Source organism: Morone saxatilis, unplaced genomic scaffold (genome assembly GCF_004916995.1).
Source record: "Morone saxatilis isolate NCDOM2014 unplaced genomic scaffold, NCSU_SB_2.0 Contig7, whole genome shotgun sequence".
Taxonomy (NCBI): domain Eukaryota; kingdom Metazoa; phylum Chordata; class Actinopteri; family Moronidae; genus Morone; species Morone saxatilis.
Window position 1 is genome coordinate 10542148 of NW_023340246.1, and position 16728 is coordinate 10558875.

The 16728-nt window shown below is 40.9% G+C and overlaps 2 protein-coding genes and 1 long non-coding RNA gene across 4 annotated transcripts; 2 read left to right on the plus strand and 1 right to left on the minus strand.

The window, feature by feature from the left end:
- The first annotated feature begins 390 nt into the window (after positions 1–390).
- Positions 391–10428, plus strand: mtmr9 (myotubularin related protein 9). The gene is made up of 11 exons (XM_035678642.1): positions 391–491; positions 852–1041; positions 2142–2250; positions 2385–2510; positions 2610–2783; positions 2897–3114; positions 3313–3474; positions 3669–3810; positions 4111–4331; positions 4476–4627; positions 7527–10428. The coding sequence occupies exons 2-11, from the start codon at positions 860–862 to the stop codon at positions 7688–7690; spliced, it is 1650 nt and encodes a 549-aa protein (XP_035534535.1). The 5' UTR covers positions 391–491; positions 852–859; the 3' UTR covers positions 7691–10428.
- LOC118340585 lies at positions 3887–12422 on the minus strand. The gene is made up of 2 exons (XR_004797380.1): positions 12286–12422; positions 3887–4617 (listed from the first exon to the last, which is right to left on the minus strand). It is a non-coding gene; the product is annotated as an uncharacterized LOC118340585 (long non-coding RNA).
- Positions 12423–12470: 48 nt separating this feature from the next.
- tdh (L-threonine dehydrogenase) lies at positions 12471–16520 on the plus strand (the record flags this gene model as incomplete). Of its 2 annotated transcripts, none has more annotated exon segments than XM_035678643.1 (7): positions 12471–12624; positions 14489–14686; positions 14972–15014; positions 15124–15194; positions 15868–16017; positions 16134–16306; positions 16430–16520. In XM_035678643.1, coding segments are annotated over 6 exon segments (718 nt in total), but the record flags the coding sequence as incomplete, so codon positions are not given.
- Positions 16521–16728: the final 208 nt, after the last annotated feature.

Here is a 16728-nt window from a genome sequence, read left to right on the forward strand (position 1 = left end):
AGGATAAATCTGTTTGGGTGGAATTGTAGCCATGCTGTCCCTAACTCCCCAGGATTATAGGAGATGTGTTGGAGAGATTACATATTTATGTGCCATGGAGGAAATGTGGAGGTTTTATTTTTGTAATGAACGGAATGAAAGGATAAACTGTGTTTAAATGTGTTTGGCTTTCAGAGAAAAAGGGTTGTGAGTGTTTCCATACCTCAACCTCCTGAATGACCCTCTAGTTATGTTCTACTATAGATTAAATGTTAAAGAGAAGAACCACCATAAAATAGAGCCACTTTAACTTAAGTACAATTACGAAATAACTGCATTGTGACTTGATCTGACTGTATCGTTAATGTTCAAAACCAGTGGAAAGCCCAAGGCGAATGTTCCCCTTTTTTTATGAAGATTTTTTTATTTCGCAAGTCCGTTGTTTCCAGCCGGCGTGTTTTTGCGGACGTACCGGTCTCGTCAAACAACAAATTAAAAGAAAAGCCAACCAGGTAATTGTATGATAAATCATGTTAGCGTCACTGACAAACGTGGGTTTCTGTTCTGTTCATTCACAGTGTGTATAACGGTAATATGCTGCCTCAGATATAAACATGACGGACAGGTTGTACGACCTGTCACCATTAGCTTGCTAACGTTAGCCACTTCATTTCCTGACTCAAGCTAGCTTTAGACAGCTGGTAGATTGTTGCAGCATTTACTAACTTAATGTTTATTGACATCGACTCATACGATATGTTTCTTTTCAAAGCAGCTGAGCAGAGCTTTAGTTAGCCTGCCTTAGTAGTGGTAACGTGATCGTGTCCATATGCACTGAAAAGCCCCACACCCTCTCTCTGTATCTGCTGCAGGTCTGCTAATGGAGTTTGCAGAACTGATAAAGACACCCAGGGTGGATGGGGTTGTCCTGCATCGGCCTTTCATGCCCACTGTGGAGGGGACCCTGTGTTTGACTGGCCATCACCTGATTCTGTCCTCCAGACAGGACAATACAGAGGAGCTGTGGCTGCTCCACTCAAACATTGACTCTATAGAAAAGAGGTATTGAGCTCCTTATTGTTTACTATTGTGGGACTTTTAAGCCTTTTTACTGAATTGATTTGCTGGTAATGTCACTGTCAAATTGTTGCTTCATTAGTTGTGGTTTAAAAAGACTGACACGTGAAAAAGGGGACATTGAGCAATGCATTTTTGCATCGTTGCACTTCTTCATGAAACTAGAGAGATCAGCGGGACATGTATTTATGAATTTTATGAAATCATTTTCAGTAACAATGGACAAGAGGTTTTGTGTTTGACTGTGGTTACATTTCACATTGCATGCCCCAGATTTGCTGGTTTTCACTGGCATTCTTTTTTTTTTCTTTTTTAAGTACTCTTGTTTTTGACGGTTGTGGCAGGAAGTTCAAGTCTGACTGTGTGCTGTCACCACAGTTTTTCCCACAGGTTGAGAATGTATTTTGTGTTGTTGAGAAGGGCGCAGAGCAGTAAAGCAGCATAAAGGATTAAATGTGGGCCGTAAACACATTACAAACAAACAAACTAAGGATTGCACGCGAATGCTCTATCCTGGTATCCTTATTTCTTAATCAGCACTTTCTGTTGCATTTTTCATGCAGACCATAAGAAAGGAAGAAAGAATAAATTCAAAAATAAAACCTGTAAGGAGGAATTGTAGCCGTGCTGTCCCCTACTCTGCAGCCTAATAGGAGATACATGAGCAGATTACCAATTTCTCAAATTTGTTCATGAAACCGCTTATAATTTGTTTACCGTTGTGTATGCAGTGTGCATGGTCTGCATTACACTTTGGAACATTAGAACACATTAAAGGGACTGTTTACACCACAGGCGTTCAAATCTATAAAAACACATTAGTGAGTTTGCTACAAGCAAGTCCACTTGATAATGAAGCTGTCATAAGTTAAAGCAGACTTTACTGATTTACTGTAGAAATATCTATTCTCACCTGCGGACCCACTCTAGCTCTGAGGCCTGTGCCTCTAGTCAAATGAGTATTCTCAGGGCTATTCTCGCTGTGAAGCAACCTTGCCAGCATTGAACCTTTGTGTCTTTCCCATGACAGTAATTGTGCCTGCTGTGCTGTACAAGTTGAATAAAATCGTTAACTTCTCTTTCAGATTCGTGGGGTCTCTGGGAAGCATCATAGTCAAATGCAAAGACCTGAGAGTGATCCAGCTCGACATCCCTGGCATGGAGGAGTGTCTTAACATTGCCAGCTCTATTGAGGTAAAAAAATAAAAAATAAAGAAGAACACTCATTTCACTGCAAAAGTTTTCAATGTTAAAAGTTGCCATATTTTTACTGTACAATACAATTCTACAATTTGATTAACCGACACATATACGTTATTTCTCTCTAGGCTCTGTCTACGCTTGATTCAGTCTCCTTGATGTACCCTTTCTTCTACCGACCCATGTTTGAAGTCATAGAAGATGGCTGGAATTCATTTCTTCCGGAGGATGCCTTTAAAGATTTGGAGTCCATGGTATGAACATGATCAGTGACAAAAACATTCACACCTGACATTTCGCTCAGCCGTCTGCTGTACACCCCTCTTTTAACCTGTTCCCATCCCTTTTATCAGACAGACGAGTGGAGACTGAGTGACGTCAACAAGGACTTCAGTGTGTGTCCATCATACCCCCCTCTAGTGGCAGTGCCCAAAGATATTGACGATGACACACTGAGGAAAGCAGCGACCTTCCGCCACAGTGGCCGTTTTCCAGTTCTTAGTTACTACCACAAGAAGAATGGCATGGTGAGCACCTGGGAAATGGAGTTCATATGATTACATTTCAAAATATTCTTTGTGTATTTAAATTGTCCGTCTAATGGTGGATTGTATCATAATAAAACACCATCCACTTTCAGGTGATGATGCGATCGGGGCAGCCTCTGACTGGCACCAACGGGCGCCGGTGTAAGGAAGACGAGAAGCTGATCAATGCCACCCTGCGGCCAGGCAAACGAGGCTACATCATTGACACGCGCACTATCAATGTTGCACAGCAGGCCAAAGCTCGAGGTGGAGGATTTGAGTCTGAGGCTAACTACCCCCAGTGGAGGAGGATCCACAAGGCACTCGAAAGGTACGAGCACTGTGTTTTTCTTATGTTCTTTTTCTCAACATGCATATTGTGAAATCTCTTTGGGTAGAAAGTGATACTGATACCATGCGTCAAAAATGTGTTTTTCAATGTGTATTCATATTCTGGAAATGTATATACAATATTTATGATATATTCAGACATTTCTTTTGGTGTTGTGACCAAATCTGTCGTTTCCAGGTCCAACGTCCTTCAGGAGAGCCTGATAAAGCTGGTAGAGGCGTGTAACGACCAGTCACACAGTATGGACCGCTGGTTAAGCAAGCTAGAGGCTTCCAACTGGCAGACTCATGTCAAAGAGATCCTCACCACTGCCTGCCTGGCTGCCCAGTGTATCGACAGGTCAGGGAACAAAGTTTGCTTGTTAGAATAATCCTGGACCAGTCAATACTAAGCTGTACAATAAAAGCAATACCTTCACTTTTCATCTGCTCTGTACACACTGAGTTGATAAAATCAGTTTTCTGTATTATATCAGACAGTAGAGTAGCATGTGACACTCTGTAACAAACTGTAATCATGTGTGTTGATGTCAGGGAGGGAGCGTCAGTGCTGGTTCACGGTACAGAGGGGACAGACTCCACCCTGCAGGTCACCTCCTTGGCTCAGATCATCCTTGATCCAGCCTGCAGGACCATTAGAGGCTTCCAGGGTCTGGTGGAGCGGGAGTGGCTCCAGGTGAGCTTACCTGACTTTAAAAGCACAGACCAGATCTTTTTCACCTCTTTGATCAAATAAATAACTGAGAATGATCTTGTTTTAAAAGCTCCACATTTTGTTTTTAATTATAGTTTGGTATTTAAATTTAAAGCACAAATTACGTTAAAGAGACATATATGACCTCACATAACCTGAAGTTCATAAACTTTTCCATCAAGGAATACTAATTCTGTCCAGCAAGCATTTTAGTGTCATAATGGATGTATTCTTTGCATTTCTCCTCACGACCCCTCTCACATCTGTGATCTTCTATCCCAGGCGGGTCACCCGTTCCGGCAACGCTGCGCCCAGTCGGCCTACTCCAACAGCAAGCCTCGCCAAGAGTCTCCTGTCTTCCTACTCTTCTTGGACTGTGTGTGGCAGATCCTTCGCCAATTTCCGTGCTCCTTTGAATTCAGCGAGAGCTTCCTGGTGCTGCTCTTCGAACATGCTTATGCTTCTCAGTTCGGCACCTTCTTGGGCAACAGTACATCTGAGAGGTAAGTTTGTGGAGGTTGGCCTACCAGCTTATGTTAGCCATCTGCTTAATGATTTTGTTTAACATTGGTGCATTTAGCATTGTGCAAACAATTTGACTTTCCTTCACATTCTTAAGCTATAGGCAACCTCTATTCTTTCCAAAGAACTAGACTCTCTCTGCCTGAGAAGACTGTATCCCTGTGGTCGTGGGTGAATCGGCCCCAAGAACTGGAGCGTCTGACCAACCCGCTCTACGAGGCCAACAGTCTGGTGATCTGGCCCTCCGTGGCCCCCCAGAGTCTGCTGCTGTGGGAAGGTAAGGAACAATCAGTTGTTAGCTATAATTATACATAGATATAGATCCTAGAAGGTCATTCTATTTAAGACAAGACAAAAGTCATTTTACAGTTGTATCACACTGCAAGAAACAACTGTCTCAACGTTAAATATAATTTAATAAAGCAGCCACAGTGGGTCTGTGTAAACACCGTTAGCAACACAGTGAAAAAAGACGACAGAACAGGAGCAAACTCAATTGGTCTTTGGACTAAAACAGGTTTGAGATAAATTAATAAGCTTTTTTTTTTGTTTTTGTTTAAACAGTTGGTAGAAGAGCCTTAGAGTTTGCTTACCATAAAACTGTTGCTCAGTTGTACATTGTCTAAATTTAATTTCCATAAATTCATAATAGTGCACATTTTACTAGTTTAAATGGTGAATATAAGCCAAAGCAGACTGGGAGTAGGCTACACCACTGATAGCAATCCTGATATTCTTGTTTGACACAGAAAGCCTACTTCTGTGTGCATCAACATCAACCTGCCTGCTGTGTACATGATATTGTGGGTTGGACTGAAACCAAGTCTGGTTAATTACAAACCCAAAGGAGATGTGAGCAATATGTGGGAAATCTGTTGTCATAGCCACAGGTATGCTACCATAGCATTAGTCATTTGTGATCTATGATTTTTTTGCTCAGTCCCTCTGAAATGTAACCAGAAGGGGGCGCCATTGATTCCACCATTTGCACTACTGATAAACTAATCAGTAACCCTGTGAGCCACTAGTAAATTATGTGACGTAAATATACATTCACATACATAAATGGCTTTGTAACATAAACGTTCAGTAAATAATAAACAATCGAATCGAAATACTTAATGTATATATGTATTTTAACTAATATTTAAAGTACAAACACAACAAGCTATAATAAAACAGTGAGCATATGTATATATATGCATATCTAAGTAGTGAATGTCCACCTTATGAACCATAAAGAGGCCAAACTCTGTATGTCGCCGTTTAGCTTTTTTTCCCCCTCATTTGGCTTTCAGCACCTTTCACATTATCAGCATTGCTCACATTGCTTCCCGGGCATCTCAAATGATGTGTTTGCCTTACATGTTTGTCTTATTATAGGTTGCACAGAACGTATCCTCCTCCCTGACACCTGAGCCAGTGACGGTTTACTACTAGTTATCAGTTTGCAGTCACATGCACACTAATCTTAGTCCTGTGGCACGCTTTCATTCTTTTAATTCTTCCATCCTGTTCCTTTGAAATTAACTTTGAAGTTACATTTCAAAGGACCAAATGGTGGAAAACTAAATGAGCAGCGATACAGTGATGGTTCCATAATGCTTAAGAGAATTTGTGTGGGTGAAGTGAATGCATACTGCTCTTCTTTTCTTTCTTTCTCTTAGCGACAGGGTGAGACTGAGATTGTATCGGCCGCTGTCTTTTCTAAGCAGAGATAGTCAGTTTTGTCGTTTAAGAAGAACTGAGTTAATATTTCTATAACTTTGGGCTCAGCGACACCAAAAACGTTCCAGTGGAATCTATGCTTGAACGTGCTAGATGTTGCATCAGCTCATTCATAAAGAAAAGCCTGTGGGGGGGGTCCAGACAGATGCGGGGTCATCAGGTTCAGGCGATCCTGTGTGAGAGGCCCTCTTTTCCTGCCTAAAGCCTAAAAAGCCCCACACCCTCATTTTGAACTGCTACTGTATGTATGAGAACTACTGAAGTACGTGAAATGCAACAAAGAACCTGCTTTCACAACCCCTTCATAGAAAATTACACGCACTCCTGGCCCAACTTAAAAGACCCCATAGAAGTGCATATCTGTACATTCTGAGGGCACACTTGCTTCAACTAGGCAGATCACTTCAAAGGGAATATAGGAGATAAATATGACTACAAATGTGTGACACGAGTTGCTGTGTTTGCGTTTGTTTAGATTTGGAGTTGAGTTTTATGAGTTTTCGTGTTTTTTTAGTAAAAATGCAGAGCAGTGTCGTAAGGACTGATAGCTCTATTTTCTATTGCCTAGTATTTACTGTGTAATCCAGAGACATAGATGCTTAAATCCTTTCAGTAATGTATTTTTATAATATTTATGTGCCATCCAGGAAAGTAATTTTCTCCTACTAAGCTAGAACACTGTAATCCTCCAGCTACTTTAGAGGCACGCGTTTTTTTTTCTAGGTTTATCACTTCTGTGAATTTAAAGCGTTTTACTGTTTTACAAGTGAGTTATGCCGTTCTTACTGTCATTATGATGGACGAGTCACCTCCTTATTGTGTTGTACATTCCAGTCATGCAACACATCTCGTGTGGTCACATTTCCCAATGTATCAGTGCCTCAGCTGCTCTGTCAAAGTCCCCCACCCACCATCACACAGAAAGTGCAGAAGAGGAAGGGTTGCAGTTCTTATGATCAGTCAGAACTGATTGTGTAACCTCAGCAACCTTTATATGTATCTATTAATCTCAATGCTTCTACAGAAAACTATTTATGTTGTTCCAGTTTATCCCATGTCTTGCATGCATTAATTGGACAGTTAACAGTTGAGATGGGGAACAACAGTACTAGTAATGATAATAAAAAGGTTTGTTTTATTTATATAGTTTCCTATTCTTTAACAACTGTTAAATGTGTATTATAATTTGTGTATTATAATTTTCCCATTGCCTGTACCTAAACATGCCAGTTTTATTGTCAAGATATCCTGGTTGCATTTTTTTAGCCAGCCTGTTGCATACCACATTTGGTGCAGATGTTTATGGTTCCAAGATGATGAATCCTACTGACTTTGGAGATCTTTTGACACACACACACACACACACACACACACGACTCTAAGTTAGAGTTAGAGAATAAGAGAAACCACCTCCTTGTAATAATAATCTCCCCCTTTTTCAATTACAGGAGTGTTCCTACGCTGGAACCGCTCCTCGAGGTGTGTGGACGAAGCCTACGAGGAAATGGTACACATAATTGAATACAACAAGGAGCTTCAGAACAAAGTAAACAGCCTGCGCAGACAGCTGGCCCAGCTGGAAACTGAAGATCCTCTGCTGCAGACGCCATAGTGAGAGTGAGAGAGTGAGAGAGAGAGAGAGAGAGATTCAAAGGGAAGCGAGATGGAAGAAATAGGTAGAAAATGTGAAAATATGACTTCTATGACAAAAACAGATCATTGTCAGCCCTGTTTTAGGCTTTGGTTAGGTTTAAATGTTTTTCAGATGTTTGAGAATATCCAAACAATTATAATTTTGGATTTAGTACATGATTGTTGTTACATTTTGGTGTCCTGCACAGAAAGATACAATGGAAAGTCCCATAGCAGAAATTAACTTCAAAATCAACCTTTCTTCAATTTTGCATTCATGCACAGTTTACATATCAGAAAGGACTGAACGAGAGCCCTGACATCTTACATACAGAGAGAAACATAAAATTGTATGTCATTTTACCACATTGTGTCATTCAAACTAAGCCGGATTCAGAGTCCTATTTCTCAGAGTGCTGCTAATATAAGCCAAACACTCATCATCTCATAGTCCTCTAATGTAGAGCTGACATGATTAATAAATTAGCAGACCGTCAAAAAGATTTGGCAATATTTAGATAATCGATAAAGCATTTCAATAATTTTTACAAGCATAAATGCCGAACATGCGCTGTTTCCAGATCCAGAATTTGCTGCTTTTCTTTGTCATAAATCATTGTAAATTTGAAAATGTCAGCTTGAGACATTTTAATGGGATATTATTTTGACATTTCATTTGCTGAACTGATTTATCAAGAAAAATAATAATCAGATTTAATGATACTGACAATAATTGTTAATTGCATCCCATTGCATCTTAATATTAATGTGCATGCAGACCTGTGTGTTGTTCCGTTCCTTAAATTATGCTTCGGCTTGTCAGCTTGATTTCACAGTTGCTAAGCCTTGTCGAACCCCCGCGTCTCACACTCGCTGACTCCCATTTACATACACAGATATCCAAAACTTCACTGAGCGAGTCCATTTCCTCCCAATGCGTGTTAATAGATTTCTCTCACTTTTTGGGCATTAATCTCGTTCAGGAGGGAATACTGGTCCTTCGGATGTTCCTTTACTTACAGGGTACACATTGGCACCAAACATCCTGCTGAATGTATATGCCACTGAAGCACTGCGGAGTAACTATGGAAACATATAGGGTGCTATAAGGCAGCATGTGACTTTGCTGCACGTTGAGATGATATAATAAGCGTAGGTAGGGTCAGCACCTACTGTACTGTACAATGAGAGGGGAGGCTTGTTTAATAGAAAACCTGACCAAAATATCCAGATTGTTGAATGTTTATGAGATCAGTACTTGACATTCCAGTAAGTAGCATTGCCAGAGGTATTGAGAGAGACTTGTTTAACTCCAATGTTAAAATGTTAATGCGCATGATTTGGTTGTGTTTCGTCAATATCTTTAATTAACTTTAATCAAAATCATTAAGTATAATAGTAAAGTAGTCAATTATGTTTTAGCATATCATGTAGAATAATGGTGGTACTGAGGGTCTTGTTGCCACAGTAATGGGGGCCATTTCGGTCATATGATTATCATAAAGACTTTATAGAGTTCAACACGAGGAGGTTTGTCTGCTTAAAAACTGGAAATATTATATTAATGTGAGATTATTGCTTTAAAGACCAAATTATATTTTGGTAGTTAAAGTTATATTTGTTGTGTTCAAGAACTTTTATTGAACAAAATTCATATCTGCTGTTTAAGATCCAGAACCAATGCACTTTGTATGAAAGGCATACACAATATCAGAAACGTATTCCTGTAGTTCTTGTAATCAGTATCATTTTTGTTGTAAGTACTCATCAGCTGTTGCCATATTAGTCAATAAATGTCTTAATATTAAACATAAAAACATGCCAATATATCAGCTACTGTAAACTCAGACTATTAGACTTACTGCAGATGACACAGGCAGTGTCTCATAGGAGCATTCTCACTGACCCAGGACTTGTCATATTAAGTCCAAGACCACAAAAAATATTGTTTCTTTTAAACCTCCTTAAAGAGGCCGCTCAACACGTTAAAACAACTTCACCTAAATTCTCTTTGCTCATCTTTCAATGCTGTCCATGGGTGACGGCAGCTTCCATTGGCACAATATTACACTATAGAACTATAATAAGAGAGCTTTATGCTGCACGTTAAATACAAATTGGCAGTTTTGGGGGTAAAATTATATCCAGTGTTCATCCTGGACCAAGTTTTGTTTGTTTTGCCAGTAAGAAAAGGCATTTTCTCTGCTCTCTCTTGTCATCTTCATAAATTTACTCTATTTTGCTTCAAGAATTATGTAATAATCACACTAAACTGAATTCCAGCCACTACATTAAACTGCTTTTATAAAGGGAAAGTTGCTTATAGCTGCACTATATACATATTTTCCTTTTGCCAAAAAAAGACACCTTACCTGCCGTTGCTTTGTGTGTGCATGAATGGAACAATTAGTTCAATCGAGGCAATGGTGTGATTTACAAGTGTGCGGATGTCCTATGCTTGCATTATACATAATAGTATCCTTAAACGATGGTTGCTTTGTCAAAGTCAACAAAACTCTAAAAGATTATCAGCACTGTGGACAAATAATGCTTTTGTCTGTTGTACTCGTCAGTTTTGTGCAATGCCTTACTGCAAAATCCGAATTCAAAATAAACATTTCAGCTCTTTTATCACTGCTGATCAGATGTCTGTAAAATGATATTATTGTTCAGAAGATTAAATGTTTTTTTAAGTTTTCATGCCATTAAACATTATAGAACAAAGGATGTTTGATTTTGTAATTATTAATTCTCTATTTGTGTAACCACGTTTTTTTCCCAGTCTTAACATTTCATACTAGTATATTACTAAACTTTAAAGCTGCACTCATTTATATTTTTATATATAAAATGGCTCATTTCATCGTCGGGGGCCATGGTCACGTTTCCACATACCCTGTCCCCGTATTGCTCGTCCAAGGATTAGTTAACAGCAACCCCGCCACCTCACAAATGTTGCCATCCCTGTGACGAAAGGATCATCTGATGAGGTGACCTGGGAATAAATAGCCAGGACTCAGCTGCTTCATGGAGGCATGTGATGGCAGCCAGTGTTTACAGTGCTATCGTCCAGCCATCACTCTCCTGTCAATATTAATGTGGCCTTGCGTATGTCACTACTCTGATTTCATGGCTGAAAGATTTACTTAACGTACAGACTTCGGGTGGAAAAAACTGGTTAGCGCAGTCCATTGAAAAGCTGAAGAAATGATTAATGGTGGGGGTTTTTTTGTCAGTGGTGCACATGTTCTCAGCTGGGCTTACACAACTACACTAACACTGAAAGAAAAAGTAAACCAAAATAGTTTTACACAGTTATCAGATTACATTTTCCTCTCATGTTCCCTGGGAATGAAGGTGTGGGGGGACTTGGGTTATATAAGTTCATCCACATATGGCACAAGATGTCTGATTTTTTTAAAACGATGCGATCTAAGTTTTCTGATATCCAGGTTTTGTGTCAGTTTACAGATGAACTTCTTTTTAAGCAAGTGATGACAGGCGTGGGGGTGTGCACCCGTCCACCATTCACGTTTCAGCACCAATCTTTATGCCCACCCTTTTGCTCGCTCCCCTCAGAGATATCGTCATCGTCACCCTCTTCGGCCCTCCTCTATCTACTGCAAACAGACCTCAAAGTCAAACAGAGGGTGCGTGCAGATTCATATCATACCTTTCTCTAGATAAACATGAATGAATTCTGTTACATTCAGATCAAAAGCTGTAGAGTTTCACCAATCCCTTTTAATGCCAGGTCACAAAAACCTGCAACGATTTGGTTTTAAGTGCCCTTTAAAACAATATAATTTGCTCATCTTTAGAAGTGTTTGATTACAAGGACACATCAGGTTTGTCCTTTGTTTTGCTTCATGTATAGTCCAGCTACGTTAAAATTACTCATTGACTTGTCACAGTATTTGTATAGACTCTCAAGCTCATTTGACCCCACTTGTTGACAATGTCCTTACATTGGCCGAATGTTCAAACCCACAAAACTTTTGTTTTGAATTCAAAATCCCAAAGTATCCGGAGACAACAAGTATGCCAGGCTTTAGTGGGAGCATGTATAAAATTATGCTAAAGACCAGGTGGTCTTAAGCATCATATAGACTATATGATGAAATGGATCAGCCAGAAAAATATGGAGTCATAGGTTTGAAGTGTAAACATCTTACAGCTTTAAGATACACAGTTTGGAACTAGATGATTTTTTCCAAACTTAAAGCTAGTAAAGTGGAAAAGGACAATACTTTAGTTAAGGAAACTAATAATTTAGATGATAATAAACTATATATTTAAGCGTATTTCAGGTTGCTTTAACCAAACAAGCAATTTAAAATCTAAAATCATAAGTAAATCTGGGCTTTGGGAAATTGTGATGGGCACTTCTTTGCTATTTTCTGACATTTTATTCTAACATATGATCATAAGCGAAAATGTAATTGGCAGATCTAAGATAGTCAGCAATATTGCAGTTAGATGATCCCCTTCTTCTCCTACATAAACCATAAGGCTCCATCACTATACACCCAGTATTAATCGAAGGAAGAAGGAATCATTTTTATCGGAGCCAACCTGTACTCGTGGCCCCTCGGAGCTGGACCCGCAGTGAATGGACCGCATAACGGGATCTGGCGGCGGGGGCTCTGGGTGTCTGTGACGCGCTGTGGGAGTGGTCTGCGAGGGAGGACCGCACCTCCGAGGCTCCACCAATCCGAGAGAAAGCCGGCTTCCTCTCAAACCAGATGGCCGCTGATATATAGCTTGAAGACGCAGCTGATGCAACACTGGACGGAGATAACACAGACATCGCGTCGGAGCACTGTAGCCGCAGGATCAGCTCAGAGAGGAAGCAGCGTCTCATTCTCATAAAGCGAGTCAGGCAGGAGTTGCTTATACCCTGTACATTAACCGGTGAGTCCACTGCTTCCTGTATTTGTGCTCATGTGGAGAGACTAAATGTGTTTTTAAATGAACGTTTTAAATTGATTTATCAATATGTGTAATGCTGTAAGTCTATTTAATTTGCCTGCTGCGACCATCTGCTTCCTTTATTCATTTTAAGATTTTTATAATATGTTTAACTAATATTTCACAGTTTGTGTGATCATGTGGAGCTGCCTGTCTATTTTTTATTTTTTTTTGTTGGCCAAAGCAACCAAGCAGCCCTTCTTAATTAAATCAGACATCAGGTTGCCAGCTAACAGTGACGGGTTGAGCTCAGGCAGTGTGCCATGACAGCTTCACTCATGCGCACTGGCCTGGTTTCATTTGTCTGGCTTCTCAGAGACCCCCATTCTTTAAAAAAAAAACAAAAAACAGTGTATATCTAAAATAATATGCTGGTTGTTCCTCTGACTGCTCTCCATCACTTTAGTCCACGTGGACAGCATCCACACTAAATGGGGCTCAGGAACCTTCTATTATTAACTACAGACATTGCCCAGACCCAACGTGGCGCGCCGCATCAGGTCCTAAAGGAGGCACTGCTCTGAGCACCCACCCTGTTACACAACTGGCTTACATGATGATGTTGGCACAACAGTGAGCGGCACATGTGAGGATGGCAAAAGGGTCAGGAAAGGAGCCAGGAACGGCTTTTTCGCGCAAAATGATCTACAACATTAACTTTTACTGTTGATACTATATATGATCTCCCCAATAATCAGAATATTAGTCATAAAGGGCTTGTATATTATATGATATATTCTCCACATGAGATTTCCTCCCAATAAGGTGTTAAAGATGAAAGGTCCCTGATTCCTAAAACGTTCCAAAAATATTTCCAAATCCTGGCCCGGTGATTGTGGCCCTGATCTTGGCACTGTTTCCGTCTGCTACTGTACGCCCTCTCTCTCTGATTGGCTCTCGTTAAAGGCAGGGCAGTATAAATACTCTCAAGTTACTCTCTTCCTTCCTTTTTTGGAAGCTCGCAGCTCCCTCGGTAAGTTCACCTTTAAAATGATGCGTTAAGCAAAAAGTGGAGGCGGCTCAGGGATGGAATAAGTTCAGAAATGTCGGGCAAACTCGGGGCCGCTTTTCGTTAAATTAAACCCACTTATCCAGTTTTAAAATATGGGACACAGTTGACAGCTGCGTTCTGTGTTCTCATTTAATGATTTAATGTGTTCTGTAGCCGTGCGCGCTCCTAAAACTCCAATGCATGTTGGATTATTTATCCACAGTGAAGTCCCATTTTAAAGTTTTGTAAAAGTCAACAGACTGAGTGAAGAGGTAGTTGATAAAATGTTTGGAGTTGCTATGCGCTCTGGCGCTCCTTTGCGCCTCTTTGGAGACAATAGCCTGTCATTTGCATTTGAGTGTAGCCTACGTGTCTTCCCCTGCTGGTGTATTCTCTGCATCTCGGGACCGTTTTTCTTTGTTCTGTAGATTTGTTGCGGGTCTCAGCATTTTGCCGCAGATACATTTGAAAGAGTTGTGAATTGAAGCGCTTCCCCCCGCAGTTGCAGGTTTTTGCGTCGAGTTCTCTGTCTGCCTCTTGGCGCCTGAGGTCTGGAGAGGAGCCCAAATCTCTTGACACAGAACTTCATGCTTTGGCCAAAAAAAAAAATATTAACAGAGGCCAGCAGATGATGGCAGTCAAATATATCCAAATATATTAAATGTCCAGATCTAAAGTGAATCAATAGATTTACATAAAATAAGCAGAATTCTTAAGAAGAAAAAAAAAAAAAAACACTTGAACTTGCTGATGTCTGTGGAATTTGACAACCAAATGTCACCCAAAAGCGTGAACACATTTTTTTTCCCTCCGCAGGTATCAGCATGCCTGTTATCAGAACCCTCCTCAGCAAGGTGGCCAAGCAGGCCTTGCTCAGCACCCCGGGGTGCGGCTGCCAGCCCCTTACGGTGGCTGTGCGCAACATCAGCTTCTCCCCTCGGCAGGTGACGTCTGACGCCAGCTTCCACTCTGTGTCCTTCTCAGAAACGGACCACCCCAAGGTGCTCATTACAGGTACGCAGCAGAGTCCTTTTTATCAGGCACTGTAGTTAAGATGAGGATCATGAATATAAGTTGTGAGCTGATACAGAATGTGCTCTGCAGGGACTCAAGAGCTACTAACAAGTTTTGCAATAATAACAGTTAAAAACAAAGTGTGGGCTGACCTCCTTCTTATGGCCTGCGCTCCTTTACTCAAGTCTCCATGGAAACTGGGACTGATGATTAGTAGCTGCTGTTTTAATGTATGCAGTCCCTCAGATGACACCCAGTGTTTCTGTCTCTCTCCCTGTAATGCAGGAGGCCTGGGTCAGCTCGGGGTGGGGCTCGCCAAACTCCTAAGGTAAGATTTTTAAAGCGTCTGTGCACAATATTACACACAATATTATTATTATCGTTTACGGAGTCTGGGGCTTTTTCAATTGGTGTAACATTTGCCTTCTGCTTTACAGGAAGAGGTTTGGCAAGAACAACGTCATCTTGTCTGACATCAGGAAACCTCCAAGCAATGTTTTCCACAGTGGTAAGTAAACTCATATACTGCACTGAGACAACTTCTTACAGTGTTTGATTTTTACTTTCAGGACAGGCCAGGTTGCAGGAGTGGGGATTATGTGACATTCATTTGGCAAATGCTTTTGTCCAAAGTGTATTCAGCCTCAAGGAGCAAAAGCTATATCTGTCATCAGAGTGCAATCTCTGTAGCACATAGCCCAGTTTGTACTGGTGAGCTGTGACTTATACCCAGAAAATTCAGGCATTTAGCAATGACGGTTGTTAATGTGTTACAAATGTTCCGTTGCTTTAATGCCAAATAACAGTATGACAGCATTGGCAAATAAATCTTATTGACTTTCATTCATTTGCGCTCACGAGGAAGTCATGTTTTCCTGAAATGCTGTTGATAAATTACTCCAAAATCAATATGGTGACACATGGGGAATTGTGCTGTAATGAGCTGTCCAAAGATGTAATGAATGTAGCAGTAAACAGCTTTGAGTTGTAAACTAAATTGAACAGGCCTTTTTAAATTCAAGGACATGTGAGGAATTGCTTTTAAGAAAGTCTGTTACAAGCTAGGTATTGGCCCTGAAACACAAGCAGTCACTGCAGATGAACAAGAAAAAATACAATAAAATTATGAATAAGCACTTTATACAACAGTTGATTCATAAAATCACCTCTGTCACCCTCAGGCCCCTTCATCTACTCAGACATCCTGGACTACAAGAACCTGCGGGAAATTGTGGTGAACAACCGCATCACATGGCTGGTTCACTACAGCGCCCTCCTCAGTGCTGTTGGAGAGGCGAACGTGGCCCTGGCACGCTCTGTTAACATCACCGGTAAGCAGTTTTAATGACTTGCTCATTTCTCATCGTATCGGCTCTAAAGATACTTTTGTCTTACAAAAGGTGATGTGTGGTGTCCTCATGGTATGTTTCTTTGTCTGTTTCTTTAGGGCTACACAACATCTTGGACATTGCAGCGGAGCACGGCTTACGCCTGTTTGTCCCCAGCACCATCGGCGCCTTCGGTCCCACTTCTCCCCGCAACCCTACGCCAGATCTCTGTGTGCAGAGACCTCGCACCATCTATGGTGTCTCCAAAGTCCACGCTGAGCTGATGGGAGAGGTTAGATTTCTTTAATCACTCCAAAACACTCCTCTGGATGTGCAATTGAACATTTTCTGTTTTCTGAAATTGTTTTTAATTTAACATGTTGACAATAACTGCTTCCTCTCTGTTCTTCGGCAGTACTACCACCACCGCTACGGCCTTGACTTCCGCTGTCTCCGCTACCCAGGAATCATCTCTGCTGACTCTATGCCTGGAGGTGGCACAACAGGTGAGAGAGATGAAGTTCAGAACATATACAAGGTTTCAATTTTAATGGACATCTATTCCTGTAGCGCTCCTGTCATGTCACAAGTTAGTTATGTAACTGACTTATTCCAGAGTGTTGTCGTGACTTGTATTTTTAGGCCAGCAGATAACTTGATGCATCATCTCCATGTTTTCACCTGTCTGAACAGCTACCACAACCCCCCCCCCCC